At 43.2% G+C, this 17355-nt stretch overlaps 1 protein-coding gene across 1 annotated transcript in view; it reads left to right on the forward strand.

The window, feature by feature from the left end:
• The window catches only part of mettl15 (methyltransferase 15, mitochondrial 12S rRNA N4-cytidine), a gene marked incomplete at both ends in the record, with an annotated part of 121352 nt that overhangs the window by 86373 nt on the left and 17624 nt on the right, over positions 1 to 17355 (forward strand). Inside the window, one exon of the mRNA XM_084437406.1 lies at positions 10009 to 10200. Within this exon, the coding sequence (XP_084293532.1) occupies positions 10009 to 10200 (192 nt within the window). The remainder of the gene's footprint in view (positions 1 to 10008; positions 10201 to 17355) is intronic.

Raw genomic sequence — 17355 nt, forward strand, 5'->3', positions numbered from 1 at the left:
AGACATTTATTATACATACTATACATCTGTTATTCATATATTACACTACATTTGTGAAGCTAAGACTTTGGTAAACCCATTTCAAGCTTCAGAACAATTCATCCACATGGGTAAAGGTAGGATTTCACAAGAGATTTAGAGCATTTCAAAAAACGGATTTCAAATTTTCAGCCTTAGGACCAAATTATCTCTTTGCACAGTGCTCTAGGACAATGGATGCCTCATGCTTCAGATAGCTGAGGTTGTTCTGCAAATTTTGATATGAAATACTTGGGTATCATGATATGCAAGTGCCTTAAAAGTCAAATTTAAGCAGATATGTCAAATTCGGAAAATTGCTCAAAAATAGCATCAGACCCCAGAGGGTTAATCTTGAAATAGTATGCCGTTTCTTACCACCTTCATGCCGACAACTCTCAAATCTACCTGCCCCTGAAAAGAGATTACAACAGCTACCTGATGCCTCTGTTTGAGTGTCTTAAGGACATAAAAGCTTGGGTGGCGTTAAACTTTTTAAATCTAAACGAAAGTAAAACGGACGTCATAGTCTTTGGACCCAGTGGTACCGGTGATGTCCCTTCTATGGACCTGGGTTCCCTGCAACCATTTGTGAAACCCATGGTCACCAACATTGATATCAAAATGGATAATCTTTTAAAACTTGATAAGCAGATAAATACTGTGGTTAAATCCAGTTTCTATCATCTGAGGCTTTTGGTCAAAATTAAACCTGTTTTATCTTTCAATGACTTTGAATGTGTGATACATGCTTTTTTCAGCTTGTCTGGACTACTATAATGCACTCAATGATGGCATTGACCAGGCCTCCTGCACGCCTAGTTAGTTCAAAATGCTGCGGCACGTTTGTTAACTTGAACCCGCAAGCATGAACACATCACACCCATTCTGGCTTCCCTTCATTGGGTTGGCACCACAGTATTTATCTGACCTCTAACATGTCCACACTCCTTTGAGGTCTCTGAGGTCCACCGATCAGTTGCGTCTTGTTGTCCCAAAAAAACTTGACTAAAGGCCAGAGGCGACCGCGCCTTTTCTGCACTAGCCCCGAAACTGTGGAATGAGCTACCCCTCCAGGTCAAAATGGCCCCCACCCTTGAAACGTTTAAATCTTTCCTTAAGTTCCATTTCTTTTCCTTCACTTTTAATTAAGTGTGAGTGCTTGTGGTCTTCTGTTCTTGTGGTCTTCTGTACTTGTGGTCTTCTGTATTTGTGGTCTTCTGTACTTGTGGTCTTCTGTACTTGTGGTCTTCTGTACTTGTCTTGTATTGTTCCAAAACCCTAGCTGTGTTCTGTGTTGTAGTGTGTTATGTGTTATTACTTGTATTTCACTGTTTTTGTGCAGCTTTGTGGTAACATTTGTAAAATGTGTTATATAAATAAAGAGGATTTGATTGGATGGTAGGACATTATGTGTTAGCTATCCCTGTAGTCCATAATAGGATATTTAAGTGAATCATATAACAAAGCAAGTACTTAGCAGACAGGCTACTAAAGAATGTAAAATATGTATAGCCGCTTAACAGAAGTGGTGGCAGTGGGGGGGGGGGGGGTGACACGATAGGGACAGCTGGAGCTGGACTCAAGGATGGCAGGCCTCTTGGAGACACTAGGGAGGAGAGAGGGAGGCAGGGTTAGTAGCTGCACTGGACCTCTACAGAAAACACGGGCATTTCTACCGGACTCAGGATGGTCTGCAGGTGACAGAGGGGCCTCCACCGGACATGGTTAGGGAACGGGAGGGAGAGGCACTAGGGAGAGGAGGGAGAACAGGGTTAGTAGCAGGAGAACAGGGTTAGTAGCAGGAGAACAGGGTTAGTAGCACGCAGACACATAAGCAACACACATTTTCACCAGACCATGCCAGTCGCTGGGCAACAAGCATCTGTATATACATCTATATATACACACAGTGCATAATAGGATATACACCAATGTATACAAATAATTCACTAGCAGGCTGGAGGCTGCCTTTCTGTGTCTCTAGGTCCTGGCTAGTGATTTTAGGCTAGACTGAAAAGGTAAGTCGTAAGATCTGACTTAAAAATATCCACTGTTTCAGCCCTTATTAAGTTCTCTGGTGTTCCAGAGGTTGGGGGCATAGGAACTGAAAGCTGCCTCTCCGTGTCTCTTGGCCCTGGCTTTTGGAACTGTTAGGAGCTCAGTACCTGAGGGTCTGTTGGGCATGTACCTAACAAGCATGTCTGAAATATATTCTGGTGCGTGACTGTGGAGAGATTTAAAGACTAATACTGTAAAATAATTTAGAAGTCTATTCGAAAACTGACAGATTGACTGCATTGCAGTAGTCCAGCCTGCTTTTGATGAAAGCATGCATTAGTCTTTCAGTGTCAGCCTGAGAGAAACGGTTGCACCTTGACAATGTTTCTTAAGTGGTAAAAAGATGTCTTGGTAAAATTCTTGATGTGAGTTTCGAAATTAAGATCTGAAAAAAGTCTCACTCAAAGCTAAGAGACTACACTTACTACAAGTAAGCAATATCAAAATGTCTGTGAAAGCTCTGATGTATATCAAGCTCACAAAGGCCAATACAGGCTAATACTTATCAATCCCTCTTACCTGTTGGCCTGCTCCTCTCTCTCCCTCTCTTTGTCTGCCTGGCTCAACCATTTGATGTTCCTGCATGACGTTAATGTAAATTACAACACTAGGACACCATAAACAGTTACTCTAAACATAATCTACAGTGTCAGTACTGGACTTAACCAATACAGAGGCTACATGTTTAGTAAGATTTTGTCAGAGACTGAACCATTATTAATTATTTTCATTTAATTGCAGATGCACAAATGCACATACACTGACATCTCTGTTTACACCAGAAGAAAACATGTCATCACAAAACCTTTTTTAAGACCTCAGCTCATTCCTCTCCTCTGCTACTTCCTTCCTGCTCCTAAAAATGTTTGCAGTGATGCATGTCTAAGGTGAACCATTTAGTCGGTTGGAAGTCAGAGAGATGGACCCCTGCCACTGAAGTCACAGAACTGTATAGCTAGGCCCTACTTGATATAAACAAGCCGTTTTCATAGCTATAATTAGCCATGTTTGCTAGCCAAAAACTAATTTGTTGATTTAATCATATCCATTGTTTAATTTCATAAAGTTTGCTATTTTACCCACATGACTGAGCGAATACTGATAATTCCCTTATTCAAACAGTCCTCAAATTCAAAGCTGGTTAGAGACAATCTGCTCTACCAAAGACGCCCTGACAGAAGTGAAAGTGAACAGCTGGTAGGGCTCCATGTTGCGCATTTCAAAATAAATGTTTCAATGTACTTTTTATTTTAATTTATTTTGGTGGGGGTGGGACAAATCCAACTGTTTCCAATATTGAGTGGGACACATCCCACCCATCCCACCTGGTTTCTACGACTACAGTAGGACGCATGTTGCATGACGACAAGCTTCACAGACACACTCAGGAAGTGAAGGCTGAAGATGGAGGAAGTCAGGAAGAATGGAGACAAGGAACGGTTTAAAGAGGCCAAGTACAGGTTTAGCAAGGTAGTGAAGGAGGCTGAACAACGCTACTCTGAGAAACTACAACTTCAGTTCTCACAAGGAAATACATCCTCTGTCTGGAAAGGCCTCAGACAGATCACCAACTACAAAATGAAATCCCCCAAGTCCACTGATGACCCATGTTCGTTCTGTTCTGTTCTGTTCAAGAGACAGAATCCATGGAAAGCAGCTCGACCAGACTCTCTCCCCCTCCATGCTGAAGTTCTGTGCTGATCAGCTGTCCCTGGTGTTCACTGACATCTTCAACACCTCACTAGAGACATGCCATGTACTGCTTCAAGACCTCCACCATCATCCCTGTGGAAAACATGGATCACTGGCCTAAATGACCACAGGCCCGTCTCCTTGACCTCTGCAATGAATATAATATATAATTATATAATTATATATATTATTATTATATAATGAATATCTTTGAGCACTTTGTTCTGCTGCACCTCAAAACCATCTCAGACCCACTCCTGGACCCCCTGCAGTTCACCTACAGAGCCAAAAGGTGGACTCCTTTAAGACAGTGGAGATGGTTATGGACTTCAGGAAGAACCCCCATCCCCCATCACCCTGAATGGCTCCCCGGTCGCCACTGTGGACTCCTTCCCCTTCCTTCCATAGAGGCAGCTTCTCCCCCACAGCCACCAGCCTCATCAACGAGGCTCGTGTCGCCCTTTTGACCCCCCTGCCCCACCACGGACCCCGCCCCGGACCCCGCCCCACCACGGACCCCACCCCACCACGGACCCCGCCCCACCACAGATCCCACCCCACCACTAATCCTAACCCTAACCCGGACCCCACCACGGACCCCACCCCACCCGGACCCCACCACAGACCCCGGACCCCACCACAGACCCCACCCCACCCCGGACCCCACCCGGACCCCACCACGGACCCCGGACCCCACCACAGACCCCGCCCCACCACAGACCCCAGACCCCACCACAGACCTAACCCTGTCCAATGTTGTCTCCATCCTATGAACCATGCCTGAAACAAATTCCTAGTATGTTGAACAACTACAATGCAATAAGTATGTTGAACTACAATGCAATAAAACAAATTCTGATTCTGTTTTTCTACAATATCCATGGTACACGAAACATGAAAGTGCCATTTTCTCTCCCTGGGAGCAGTTTGCTCAGGCTTTTGTTTTCTTAAAATCTCCACAGCTACTCGTTAATCCACCTCCTCTCCTAGCCCACTATATTGCTCAAGTTAAGACCACATATGATTCATACTGTAGTGTATGCCTCTGTAAGATGCAGCGCCATATGTGCAAAGTTTCTGTTCAAATTAACTTCTTATACTATTAGTCACACCTACCTTGTTTATTTGATTTTCTATCAGATGTGTATAGCAGATACGACACCGATATACGACACCGATAAACCAGTTAAGGTGTGCCTCTCATCGGTCATTTCTAGGACAGTGTTACCATGTGAAATAATATTGATATATATTACCAACACTTTGACATGCAATGCACAATTAATGCATAATATCTGAAAGTGAATTGAATATCTCACTACATCAATTATCTTGATTGACTGAAAATGTCCGATGAGATAGGTGCCAAAGGGAAGCAAGTCTATTGCATCTGTGTTCCAGCAGACAGGGTATCTCTGTGTGGAAGCCCTGCTATGCGGAGGACGGTCCTGGGGGGGCGGAGGGGCCCTGGGGGGGTCAGCTGGTGGTGGGTGTGGAGAATACCTTGCTATAGATTTTTCTGCAAATTAACGACCTACGGAGAAGAGTGAAGAACTCGCCGAGCGTGTCGAAGGGAAAGCCCAGGCAGCGTGGGCGAGATGCTCCCTCGCCCCTCTCTCTCCCCGCGATCAGTGGGTGGAGGAACACACGGACCCCCAGGGCCTGCTGGGAAAGACCCTCGGCTAAGCTGCTGATGGGAGACCTTTAGAGGTGGACATCGCTTCTTCCCTAGCACTGTATATCTTTACATCTAATGGGGGCTTAGTTTGTTATTTCATTTTAGTGCGATGTGTCTCAGAGGAGATGAGATGGAGGAGGGAGGAGAGGGAGGTGCAGGAGTGGAGGGGAGAGCAGAGAAGGGCAGAGGTGCGGAGGACGTGCTCTGTGTCCAAGCCCACGCCCCAGCAGCAGGCTGGGCCCGGCAGCCATATTGACCCCTCAGCCTGATGTATAACCAAGATGGCGCCACGAGAGTAGCAGCCCACAGAACGCTTCCATTGGTCCCTCCTACCAGCTGCCGTCAGACTGTTCAGTGTGTCCTCTCATTGGCTGGACACCATAGACGTGAGCCAGCTTGGAGGGGGCTAAGACGACCTGCTCTGATGCCAGTCTCTTCTTGTCAGGACAGTTAGGAATAGTTATTGTTCTGCACTATTGTTAATAACAGCTATTACTAAGTATTACTACTGTAAGTACTAAGTATTATTGGACCTCATTCCTGAACATTTTCTTAAGTGTCTTCTTAAATGTCTTCTTACGAACTTCGTAAGACCAACCCTAAGAAAGATCCCCGCCGGATTCATGAACGCGTGGAAATGTGTTCTTAAACTGCCAAAGTGTTCTCAGCTGTGCTCCCCTTCTTAAGTTGCATGCGCATTTTCGTACACCTGAATTTGCATACATAAACGCCCCACCAGCTCCTTACTACAGGGCTGTGTGCACACAAAATCCCCAGACAGCGCAGAAAAAGTTGAGACGTTCCCAATTGACATGATTGATGTTCAAGGTCACGTGCAAATTCAACGTTTTATTCATCACATGCAACATACAGTAGCCTACCAGTAAAATGAGCAGTGAGATGTTTCTCCGCTGGCTCTTATAACGTGCACACTAAGCTTAAGCAAGGTGAAAAAAACAATACAAAATAAGAATAGAAACAAGACGGTATTAATTGACTTTTAATACAAAATGCAAAATATATAGCCTTCAGGAAAGGGATGGGATGTGCTGAGAGCAGATGATTAAAGTGTACAGTTTAGTTAAATGCATATGCCCTATCTATATTATGTAGGCCTATATTGTAGTTATGGATATTCACATGTTTATTTACAGAATGTAGATGTGTCCATTCTGACGACTATAGAATATAGTTATTTATTCATTCACTGCCATTTGCAGTGTCTGTGTAGTGCTCTTATTTATTTTAGCCACAATGCCTCGTAGAATCATGACTATAAATGAAACGTAATTGGAAATTATACTCTCGTATTTATTATTCTTATTTCAAGCCTAGGATGTCTGTAGAATTGATGTGAACGTAATCACCTCAGATTTCTCATAAATTCAGCCCTTGTGAACGGGCGCACTCCAATCTGGCCTACCTACGACTGCATTTCCGCGTTCTTATATCCTGTTCTTAGATAAGAACAAATCCCAGATAAGAAACCATTCAGGAATGCCAGAATTGTCCCGGGAACTTCGTAAGTGGAGTTAAGAAGAAATATCTTCTTAACTTTTTCTTAACTGCGTTCAGGAATGAGGTCCATTGTTAATAGTCAGCCATTTTCACTATTTACTATTGTTTTTAGAATGTTTGTATATTGTTTGTACATATGCATACTGTACTGCCTTTTTGTGCCTTATTGCACTGCCATTTTTGTACATTATTGTGCCTTTTTACCTCCGCCCAGCGACAGCATTGCAGGCTGGGAGGTAGTGTTTTTGGTGGCGTGTGTGTGTTTGATTGTTTGTTCGTTTGCCTGTTTGCCAGGATTACACACAACTATTCAACCAATTTTCACAAAACTCAGTGGAAGGGTGAGTTAGAGGGCCAACTTAGAACCCATTCAATTCTGGAGCCGATCCGAATCACAGGGCCGTTTAGACGTTTTTCCATTCACCTCCATTCATTTTTTGGACTAGGATTGCGCAAAAACTACCAGACCGCTTTTCATGAAACTCGGTGGAGGGTTGGAGCATTGGCCAATTTAGAACTCATTCAATTTTGGAGTGGATCCAAATCTCAGGGTGGGTCCACGAGCCGCCCAAACATGGCCGGCCATTCACCTCCATTTACATTTTCGACTTTAGGAGGGAAAAATTCCCCCCAGTCATTGTCAATAGGAGGAACTTAAATGGCCATAACTCAGCATGGGAAGGTCACAGAGACACAGAGTTTGGACTGGCGTAAAGCTCTCTACCTAACAAATGCAGCAATACCAAACATATCTTGCTTGCACACATGTATTGTGTGAACAGTATTTGCTGCAACAAAATTCATTCATTCAAGCCTATTCTCGAAAAGACAATTGAGGTTACCCATTTCATATGCCACCGAGATTACAAACAATTTCCTTTTGGGGATAAAAAAAAGTTGATACATTATCTATCTATCTATCTATCTATCTATCTATCTATCTATCTATCTATCTATCTATCTGAGAGTTCTCCCTCCACCCCTCCCTCCATCCTCTTTCTCTCCAGCCATTCTTCCCTCTCTCTGCTCGCAGTCTTAAAAGGTCATATGAAAAATGCATGAGCATGACTGGAGGATCCCACATGTGTGCGTGGGCGTGTGAGTGTTTGAGTAGCGAGGGAGAGGTTGGGTCCAGGGATGGGGATTCCTAGAGGGAGAGGTTGGGTCCAGGGGTGGGGATTCCTAGAAGGAGAGGTTGGGTCCAGGGGTGGGGATTCCTAGAGGGAGAGGTTGGGTCCAGGGGTGGGGGTTCCTAGAGGGAGAGGTTGGGTCCAGGGGTGGGGATTCCTAGAGGGAGAGGTTGGGTCCAGGGGTGGGGGTTCCTAGAGGGAGAGGTTGGGTCCAGGGGTGGGGATTCCTAGAGGACGGGCGCTAGTCCATGTTGATCAGCAGGGAAAGAGTTCAGTTAAAGGAGAACATGCACGTTGGCTTCTGTACAGTCGGCCACATCAAATAATTAAAAAATAAATAAACACAAAGATTTGGATTGGAAAAGTAGAGTTTTCACACCTCTAAAAGCAATGGTACTTACTGTAGGAGAAAAAGAGTGTATCTGGTCATACAAGAGCAGGAGGAGACTGCGCACCCATGATGCATCAGTCATGTGACCAGGGGAAGTGAGGGGGACAGATTGTATAGAGATGATTCTGAATTATGTATTTAGAGATCCTTTCCCATTCGACATAAACATAAATCAATACAGATTTTCAAATAGATAGATCTATTATAATTGTTTGAATCAGAGGATTTTAATGTGCCAAAACTCATGTCATAGGTAGGACTAATTTCACTGTCTCTCCAATAAAATCATTACCAAACTCAGCTTATTCTTTTGAAATAAAACAGATTGGTCTCCATATGCTTTATCTATTTTAGTCTCACTCACTGTCTTTCTTTTTTTGGGGCCCAAGAAAATGATATCCCATAACAGTTTAAAACTTTAGGTTTTCAGTTTGATATGATAGACTACACACCTTGCCATGACCCTCAGAGCTGCTTGCTCTCTGTCCTGATCCCTCAGAGCTGCATGCCATTGTTCTTTCTAATGTTCTTATACTCCTAGCAGGAAGCTTGTAATATTAGCTAAATAGGCATCTAGAGAAATAATTTGACATCATTTAGCTAACATAAAAAACAACAAACTCTTTAACACGGTTTGATTTGAAGGAGAATGAGAGTAAGGGTTGTAAAGGTTTTTTACCTCTTGCTGGCTGGTTTGCTTAACATTGTGTCTGAAGAAGACAGGATGCATCACTAATTCATTCACGATGAGAAGCTAGAGAGCTAACAATAGCTAATGGGGATTTGTAGAGCAGGTTATTAGCAGCAGCTAGCTAGTTAATTGTGTGATGTTTGAGTACAATCATTAGTTAGCTACAAAGTAGTAACTACTAAACAGTTGTACCACATAAAAGTTGTCAGTAGAAAGGTCATATCTGAGGTTTACATTTCCTTTGTGCCTCATGCACACACACCCATCGCCAGCCTAACAACTATGATCACAAGAAAAGACGTGCAGCATGAGTAGGAAGTACACCCCGCCCACTAGAGCTCACCAAGTGTGGATTGGCTGGAGTTGGTGCTGGTGTGAGTTGTCACAAAGAACTCCCGAGTTGACACGCCATTTCATTTGAGTGTTCCTGGTAGGAAGTCTGACCTCCACGTTATAATGTAATGCAGCAGAAGTGCAGTGGCCAGAGGGGACAGATGTGGGAACTGTGGGGGACGCTTGGTGACATTTGGTAATCTGATCAGAAACCCTTTCTCTCTCTTTCTCTCTCTCTTTCTCTCTGTGTTCCTGCCCTTCCATCCCTCTCTCACTCCATCCTCCATCCCTCCCTCCCTTCATCCTTCCTCCCTCCATCCTCCATCCCTCCATCTCTATCCCTCCCTCCCTTCATCCACATCCATCTCTCCCTCCATCCTTCCTCCCTCCCTCCATCCTCCATCCTTTCCTCCCTCCCTCCATCCCTTCCTTCCTCCATCCCTCCCTCCTTCCTCCATCCCTCCCTCCCTCCTCCCTCTCTCCCTGCATCCCCCAGAGGTCGGGTGCAGCCCTTGCTGGGTCGTTTCAGTGAGCTGGAGGCCCAGACCAGTGATCTGAGGATCAGGCCTGGTAGTGTGGACGCGGTGCTGCTGGATGCTGGCTGCTCCTCCATGCAGATGGACCGTGCTGCGCGGGGCTTCTCCCTGAGCAGGGACGGACCTCTGGACATGAGGATGGACGCTGACAGGTATGAACCAAGGGGATGGCTCCTCTCTTTAGAGGACTGGAAACTTAGGACGTAGGATTTGACTGGGCGGGAATTTTGTTAACTTTTGTTAAACTGTTCTGCAACCCGTTTGATATGTGGATAGTCAGTGAAGTGCATACAGATGATCCATGAAAGTACTCAAACGATCACACAGATAAGTCTGGTCATAGTCTAATAAAATTCAAAGAATTCCATATTACATACTAATGGGGGTCCAAGCAACGAAGCTGCGTAGGCCACCATAGAGATTGCACGTTTTCTTATTAAAGGACAATGCTCGTTTTTGACAACCTGGATCTTATTTACGACATATTATAAGATGTTTGACTCACCGAGATCACTTTGGTGTAGTTCGGAGGCATGTAGAAGAAATTTAAAATCCAGCGCGAGCCAGTATATCCATGTAATGGCGGTGGTCGGGGCAACGAGAATGCAGCTTCTAAAAATCTATTTTCTGCCGCGAAACGGTTGTTTTCATCAATCTGTCTTGATGAATCGCTAGTTGTGCTTACATAGAGCATAACTGTTGTGGTTTTCACATGCCATGATCTTTAGAAACGTCTTTCAAAACTAAATAGCTTCCTCACTTGCTCCAGCACTAATGCGCACAGCGCGCAATCGTTGCTCCAGCACGCTGTGCGCATGCGTGCTGGAGCAAGTGAGGAAGCTATTTCGTGTCTAACGACGTTTATAAAGATCATATTACACATGTGAAATACCACAACAGGCCTATGCTCTCTATGTAAGTACAACTAGCGATTCATCAAGACAGATTGATGAAAACAACCGTTTCGCGGCAGAAAATAGATTTTTAGAAACTGCATTCTAAGTGCCCCCACCACCGCCATTACATGGATATACTGGCGCTGGATTTTTAATTTCTTCTACATGCCTCCGAACTACACCAAAGTGATCTTGGTGAGTCAAACGTCTTATAATATGTCATAAATAAGGTCCAGGTTGTCAAAAACGAGCATTGTCCTTTAATCTTCAATCTTAATCTTCTGTAATCTGAGTCTATGGCCGCTCATAGAACTATGTTCAACAGCTGTGGAGTTTATCAGACTGCTTGGCCACTGGTGTGTTTATGCCCGGTTTTCAAAAATGAGGTACCATTGGATTCCTTGGCTCAAGCCGAGTTCAACGCACTCTCTGATGTCATTTCTGCTGTATTGGATTGTCTGCCATATTGGATTTTATGAAAAAAGTTAATTTTTTATTTTTTATTTTAAAGAAACACAGGCCACATTTTTTTCAATCTTCAGCTTAATTGGCACAGATGATCTTCAGACCAACCTTCATGAAAGTTATCAGATGAATTTGGGATTTTCAAAAGTGTTCGCCCGTCACAGCCAATCAATCAAGGTCATATCTCAGTTAAACCCAATTGTTGTTCAGTTCACATAAAACTTGCTATCAGTGTTTACAGCCGTGCTTTTAACATGATCACATTAAAGGAGTAGTAAAGGGAAAATGCATGTTTAGCCCTGTTTTAAGGTTACTTATGATCATATACAATGGTTCAGATCAAAACGTTGACAAAACTAGCACTTTTGAGAAAGTCTGATAATTGCTCTACCACCGTTTTGGTCATACAATGGATGTGGGTGGGCACCGTGAAAAATCTTTCTAAAACATGTTAAACTCTCAATTCCAAAGACAAGAAGCTCACCGAGGGGGTAATTAGTGTTCTGACATCAAATTCGCCGCAAAGTATGGATACTGTAGGGTTTTATTGATCATTTTATGAAATCCATTGACTTGTATTGACGCAACCGTTGTAGATATGTAGATCAATCCGCAGAGGGGATTCAGGAAGCGGAACTACTTACGGTAGTTATTGTTATTGTTTATGTTGCTAGGCTACCTAGTTTGCGGACGTTTACACACGTATGTGCTGCGACTAAATAGTTTTATGCTAAATATTTAAAAAAGCCTTTCCAGATGAATTAGAATTTTACTTTATGGCAAATTATATGTCAGAATGCCAACTAACACCTCGGTAAGTTTCTTGTCTTTGAAATTGAGAGTTTAACATGTTTTTTGAATGATTTTTCACGGTGCCCACCCTCATCCATTGTATGACCAAAACGGTGGTAGAGCAATTATCAGACTTTCTCAAAAGTGCTAGTTTTGTCAACGTTTTTATCTGAACCATTGTATATATCATAAGTAACCTTAAAACAGGGCTAAACATGCATTTTCCCTTTACTACTCCTTTAAGTTGTCATGGAGTCTGCCCTGCTGACTGCTGCTTGCAGGTATATGTGTGTGATAGTTATATTGTATCTCCATGATAGGAGCGCTACACAACACCACAGCACAGTAAGGCTCGGGGACTTTTTTTGGTGAGTGGGTGACTGGGGTTCGATCCCTGCGGGGTACTTAGCACGCTTCAGGGGTGCTTCAAGAACTGTGAGCCAGGACTGGCGCTGAGTATATTCTCAAGGGGCTGGATGGATCTGACAGTCATTTTCAAACTATTGATATTGATTCCTGCGCTCGTTTTTCTCAAAATCTAGAGTAGAATGATTTATTTAGCACATTTGATACTGCAACAATTCAAATAGAAAATAGTTATGGGTAGGTGTAGGTAATTTTCAAAAGCAGGAGAATTACTTTGATGAATGCATGTCCAACCATATGTAAAGGCGCCCACACATCTAGTATAATGAAGCAGCGCGTCAGACAGAGCTCAACAGAGCAGCGCTCAGCCTTTGTGTGCCTCCTTAAATGTTCAATGGACGGCACTCATATAGCGCTTTTATCCAAAGTGCTTTACAACGGCCTCTCATTCACCCATTCACACACACATTCACACACCAATGGCAGCAGCTGCCATGCAAGGTGCTAGCCTGCTCACTGGGATCAATGTGGGGTTCAGTGTCTTGCCCAAGGACACTTCGACATTGTCGTCAGGGAGAGCCGGGGTTCAAACCGCTGACCCCACGACTGGACGACCCTCTTCCTCCTGAGCCACAGCCGCCCCAATAAAGCCAAAGATAGTGGCAATGCAAGCAGTGTTACCCGTTACCCAGCTAACCCTAACCCGTTTAGCTGCAAACCTGCTGTGTTAAGTACAGTAAGTACATTTCAACATATTTTTATAGCACCTTTCACATAACAGAGGTCACCAAGTGCTTCATAAATCATCAAATAATTAAAAACAATGGTTAAAAAAAAACAATAACACATAAAATGATGACAAAGTGATGACAGTAACTGGTTATTATAACAGAATCGACCAGGAATCGGATTGTTAAGAAGGCTTAAGATATCAAGAGATCCATACCCAAGCCTAGTGTTCTTATGAACCTATGTAGTCTCCATTCTGAATCTGTTTTTATGCACTGTAACTGTATATCGCTGATTAAAAAAGAACACAAAGCCAGCCATTATCCCAGGGTATTTCCCTCATTCAAGCTTTATCTGATTAATAACATTTCTACTGTGCAGTGTGCATAATAAAGGAAATATTCTTTATTCAACTGCTCACATTACACCCTGCCTCCATCCAGTGACTGGAAAGTTGTCTCCTTCCAATTGCATGCTGGGATATTTAATACTGTGTTGTGGCAATTTTATTTCCCCCTTTCTGTCAGCAGCATGAAGGGAATGTCATTTGGCTGAGAGATTTATTTGCTCAGCTTTATATATGCACGTCTAGCTTTCACAAGGCCTGTAATTCATCCTCTATCAATCTCCCTGGCGCTGGAGGACCTTGACAGCCATTTGACACAAGCTTTTCAAATAAACTGATTTTGTAGCGCTATCTCTGGGAAGAATTGCCGATTGTTACTGTATAATTAGGATCCAGCCATCTATCAATCTGCACTACAACAGAGTGAAGGCTTGGGAAACAGTGTACAGTTGAATAACCAGTTGGATCATTTTATTAATGAATTGGGCCTGTTGGATGAATTAATTGATTCATTGCAAATTAATAATTAAATATAGCTGCAAGCAGCAATGTGGGGGCCAAGCAGTTTAGCTGCAAGCAGCCAAGGAATCAGCTAGACTGACGTGGCGACATGAGACATGTTTGACATGGGTCAAGGATGGTCCTGAGAATTTCAAAAGTCAGACATATGGTTGAACGGGATTCAATCTCTGTACCTGCTGCTTGCAAGGCCGACAAGCTATCCACTGTGCTACGCCGGATGTTATAAAGGTGAATCGCCCTAGTCCACAAGGCATGTCAGCCTTCGCTAACCCTCTAACCCTATTAGCTGAATCCCAATCTGAGTGCGCAAACCACCCTTCCGCCCCCTCACACTTGAGCCTGAGTCCTGAGCACTTAATTAATGTCAGCTGGAAGGGTCGCTTCCTCTCAGTTGAGGGAGAGGGGGGGTGTCGTCATTTAAATTGGCACACGGCGAAAAGTATACATAGCAGAGAGTAACTATTAACTTCTATAGAATCCAGACAATCACACAAACATTTCAAGTTTTAATATGTCCTTCTGTCTTCAAAAGTGTAGGAGAGGTGATGAGTTAGAAACACAACATTGATTCAGTCATTTTCTGCTTCAAGTTAGAGTTTGGCTCCATTGGTTTCAATGGAGGGGGGGGTTCTTCATTCAAACTGTCACACGGCAAAAAATTATACATCGGAGAGCTTAGCATTTTAGATTTTACGAATACCAAGAGTCATGTGAACATTTTTATATATAATATGTGTATAAGCTGGGCAAATTGGAAGAGGGATGGCAGTTTAGAAAATGTGACATTTTTCCAAAGTGCGTCTCTCCCCACTCTAAAATCTGTGAAATTGTGCAGAACAGCAAAAGTGTAACTTGCATTCTGCAATCAAGAGAATTAAAAAATAATGAAACCATGGTATGTTTTGAACTCGCTTGACGCAAGGAATCCATGAAAATCAAACATACAGTTCAAAAGTTACAAGCATAAACGTGACTCCAACTCTGACACGTTGGTGGCACTAGAGTGCTCAACTTGTCAACATGCGACTTGGTGACAGAGGTCAAGGGAGGGTCCCTAACCAGTCTGCTAAATGTGCTTTTGATACATTAAATAATTTCTGCGATATGCCCCAACTTCCTGTTTGGCGGCTTTATCACCAAATTAAATTGGCTGTCACAAGCGAACACATTGGAATATCAACAATTCAAAACAATCCTTTGAAGACATTGGTCTACAGATTATGTGTATTAGGTTTTTTGCAGATTGGTGAAAATCTGTAGGAGGAGTAGCAGTTTAAATGTTCACAAAATCCAAAATGGCGGACAATCCAATATGGTATGCATGACGTAATAGGGTTAGTTTAACTCGGCTTGAGCCAAGGAATCATAATTATGGCACCTGGATTTTGAAAATTGGACTTACGGGACAAAAGTTGCGTGCATAAATGCATTGCCAAATTTGACACGTTGGTGGTGCTAGAGTGTTGGAGCTGAGGACATGGGACTTGGTGAGAGGGGTCAGGGGACTGTCCCGAATCAGTGTGCCAAATTTCATAACTTTCTACCATACGGTTCTATGGGATGCCATAAACTCCAATGGCAGAAGAATAATAAGAAAAGAATAAGAAAGAATAAGAAAAGGTAGAAACATAATGGTGGCATACGCAGCTTCGCTGCTTGGCCCCCAATTACTGACTGACTCAATCAGCTTATGCTTAAAGCTACATGAGATATCTCGGCACTTTGGCGGCCCCTCTGGTCGTGATAAAATCGGCACTGCATTTTAAGAATCACACTTCCCACAATTCCCCACTCACTCGCTGTAATGATGGGAAAAAAATATGATAAAAATGTGCGTGGAGCAGACTAGATTGGACATTTGTAGCCACTTCAATTAACTTTCTGGAAGAATGGCTTCAATGAAGGTAAATAACGGTCTTTCTTTTATGTGGCATGTAAATAAATTTGCGGGGCAAAGTGTTGTCTTCCTGATATTGTGACACGCAAAACGCGTCACTTCCGCTTACACCACAAGATTACCCGCCAGTGTATTAGCCAGTACACCAAAATTCGAAAATAATAAATTCACAGGGTCTCATGCAGTCTCATATCAGGAAAATTTATCTAGATTTTTGGGGACTTGCTAAGGCCAATTCATAAACTAATAGCAAGTAAAGGTGAATATTGAACTATAAAAAGTTTTTTTTTTTATTTGTAGCTAATGTTGGCTGGGGTACTGGAGTATATGTTTTGAACTACTATGTGAATGTTGATCATAATGTTTGTTTTTTTAAGTATGCATATCAGTTGCATTTTTGCAAAATGTAGCAAATAAAGACAAATCACTGGAAATGTAAAAATGTTTTTTTAAATACTACAGTATATACTTTTAAAATATGAAATTAATAGGCACTGAATCAGATTAGTTGTGGCTAGAGATTAAAAGTTTTTTACGCACTAGGCTACCAAATATTATTGTGATTACAGATGTAGGTCTAAGAGCATTTCCAACCTGGAATGATGCACGTAGCTCGGGAGGTAGAGTGGCCGGCTGGAGATCGCAAGGTCCCCGGTTCGATCCAGCTCCTGGCAGTATGCCGAAGTGTCCCTGAGCAAGACACTGAACCCCCAAAATGCTCATGTTTGGCACGGTGGCACAGTACTGTTGCCTCACAGCAAGAAAGTCTTTCTGTGCAGGGTTTGCATGTTCTCCAAGTGCTCGCAAGGGTGTCCTCCCAAAGAACTCAACACGAAAAACATGCAGAAGAACAGCCGCTTTTCAGACCGGTCCCTGACCAGGACCTGGACTGAGCACTTGGACTTGGTCCCCGGGCGCCATGAACGATGGCTGCCCACTGCTCCTGGCTGCCCCTGGAGGACAGCTTGGATGGGATAAATGCACGGAACAATTTCCACCAGTGACCACTGAAGACACTGAAGTGTGTGTGTGTGTGTGTTGTGTATGCTGTGTCGCCCCTCACTCACGTGTGTTGGGTGTCTCATTGTGTGGCCAATAAAGACCCTCGAGGTCCAGATTATATTATATAATGTGGATGCATCATAATCCTTTCAAATGCCTATACTTTGTATGTACTGTTTTGTGTACTGTAGTTATTTGTGTTGACAAGATAATGTGTTTTATGTTGAAAAGCCTGTGCCCCTCATCTGTATCAAGATGTCTTAGAGAGGCGGATTGTAGGAATTTAATATGC

Source organism: Borostomias antarcticus, assembly GCF_949987555.1.
Source record: "Borostomias antarcticus genome assembly, chromosome: 4".
Classification (NCBI taxonomy): Eukaryota; Metazoa; Chordata; class Actinopteri; order Stomiiformes; family Stomiidae; genus Borostomias; species Borostomias antarcticus.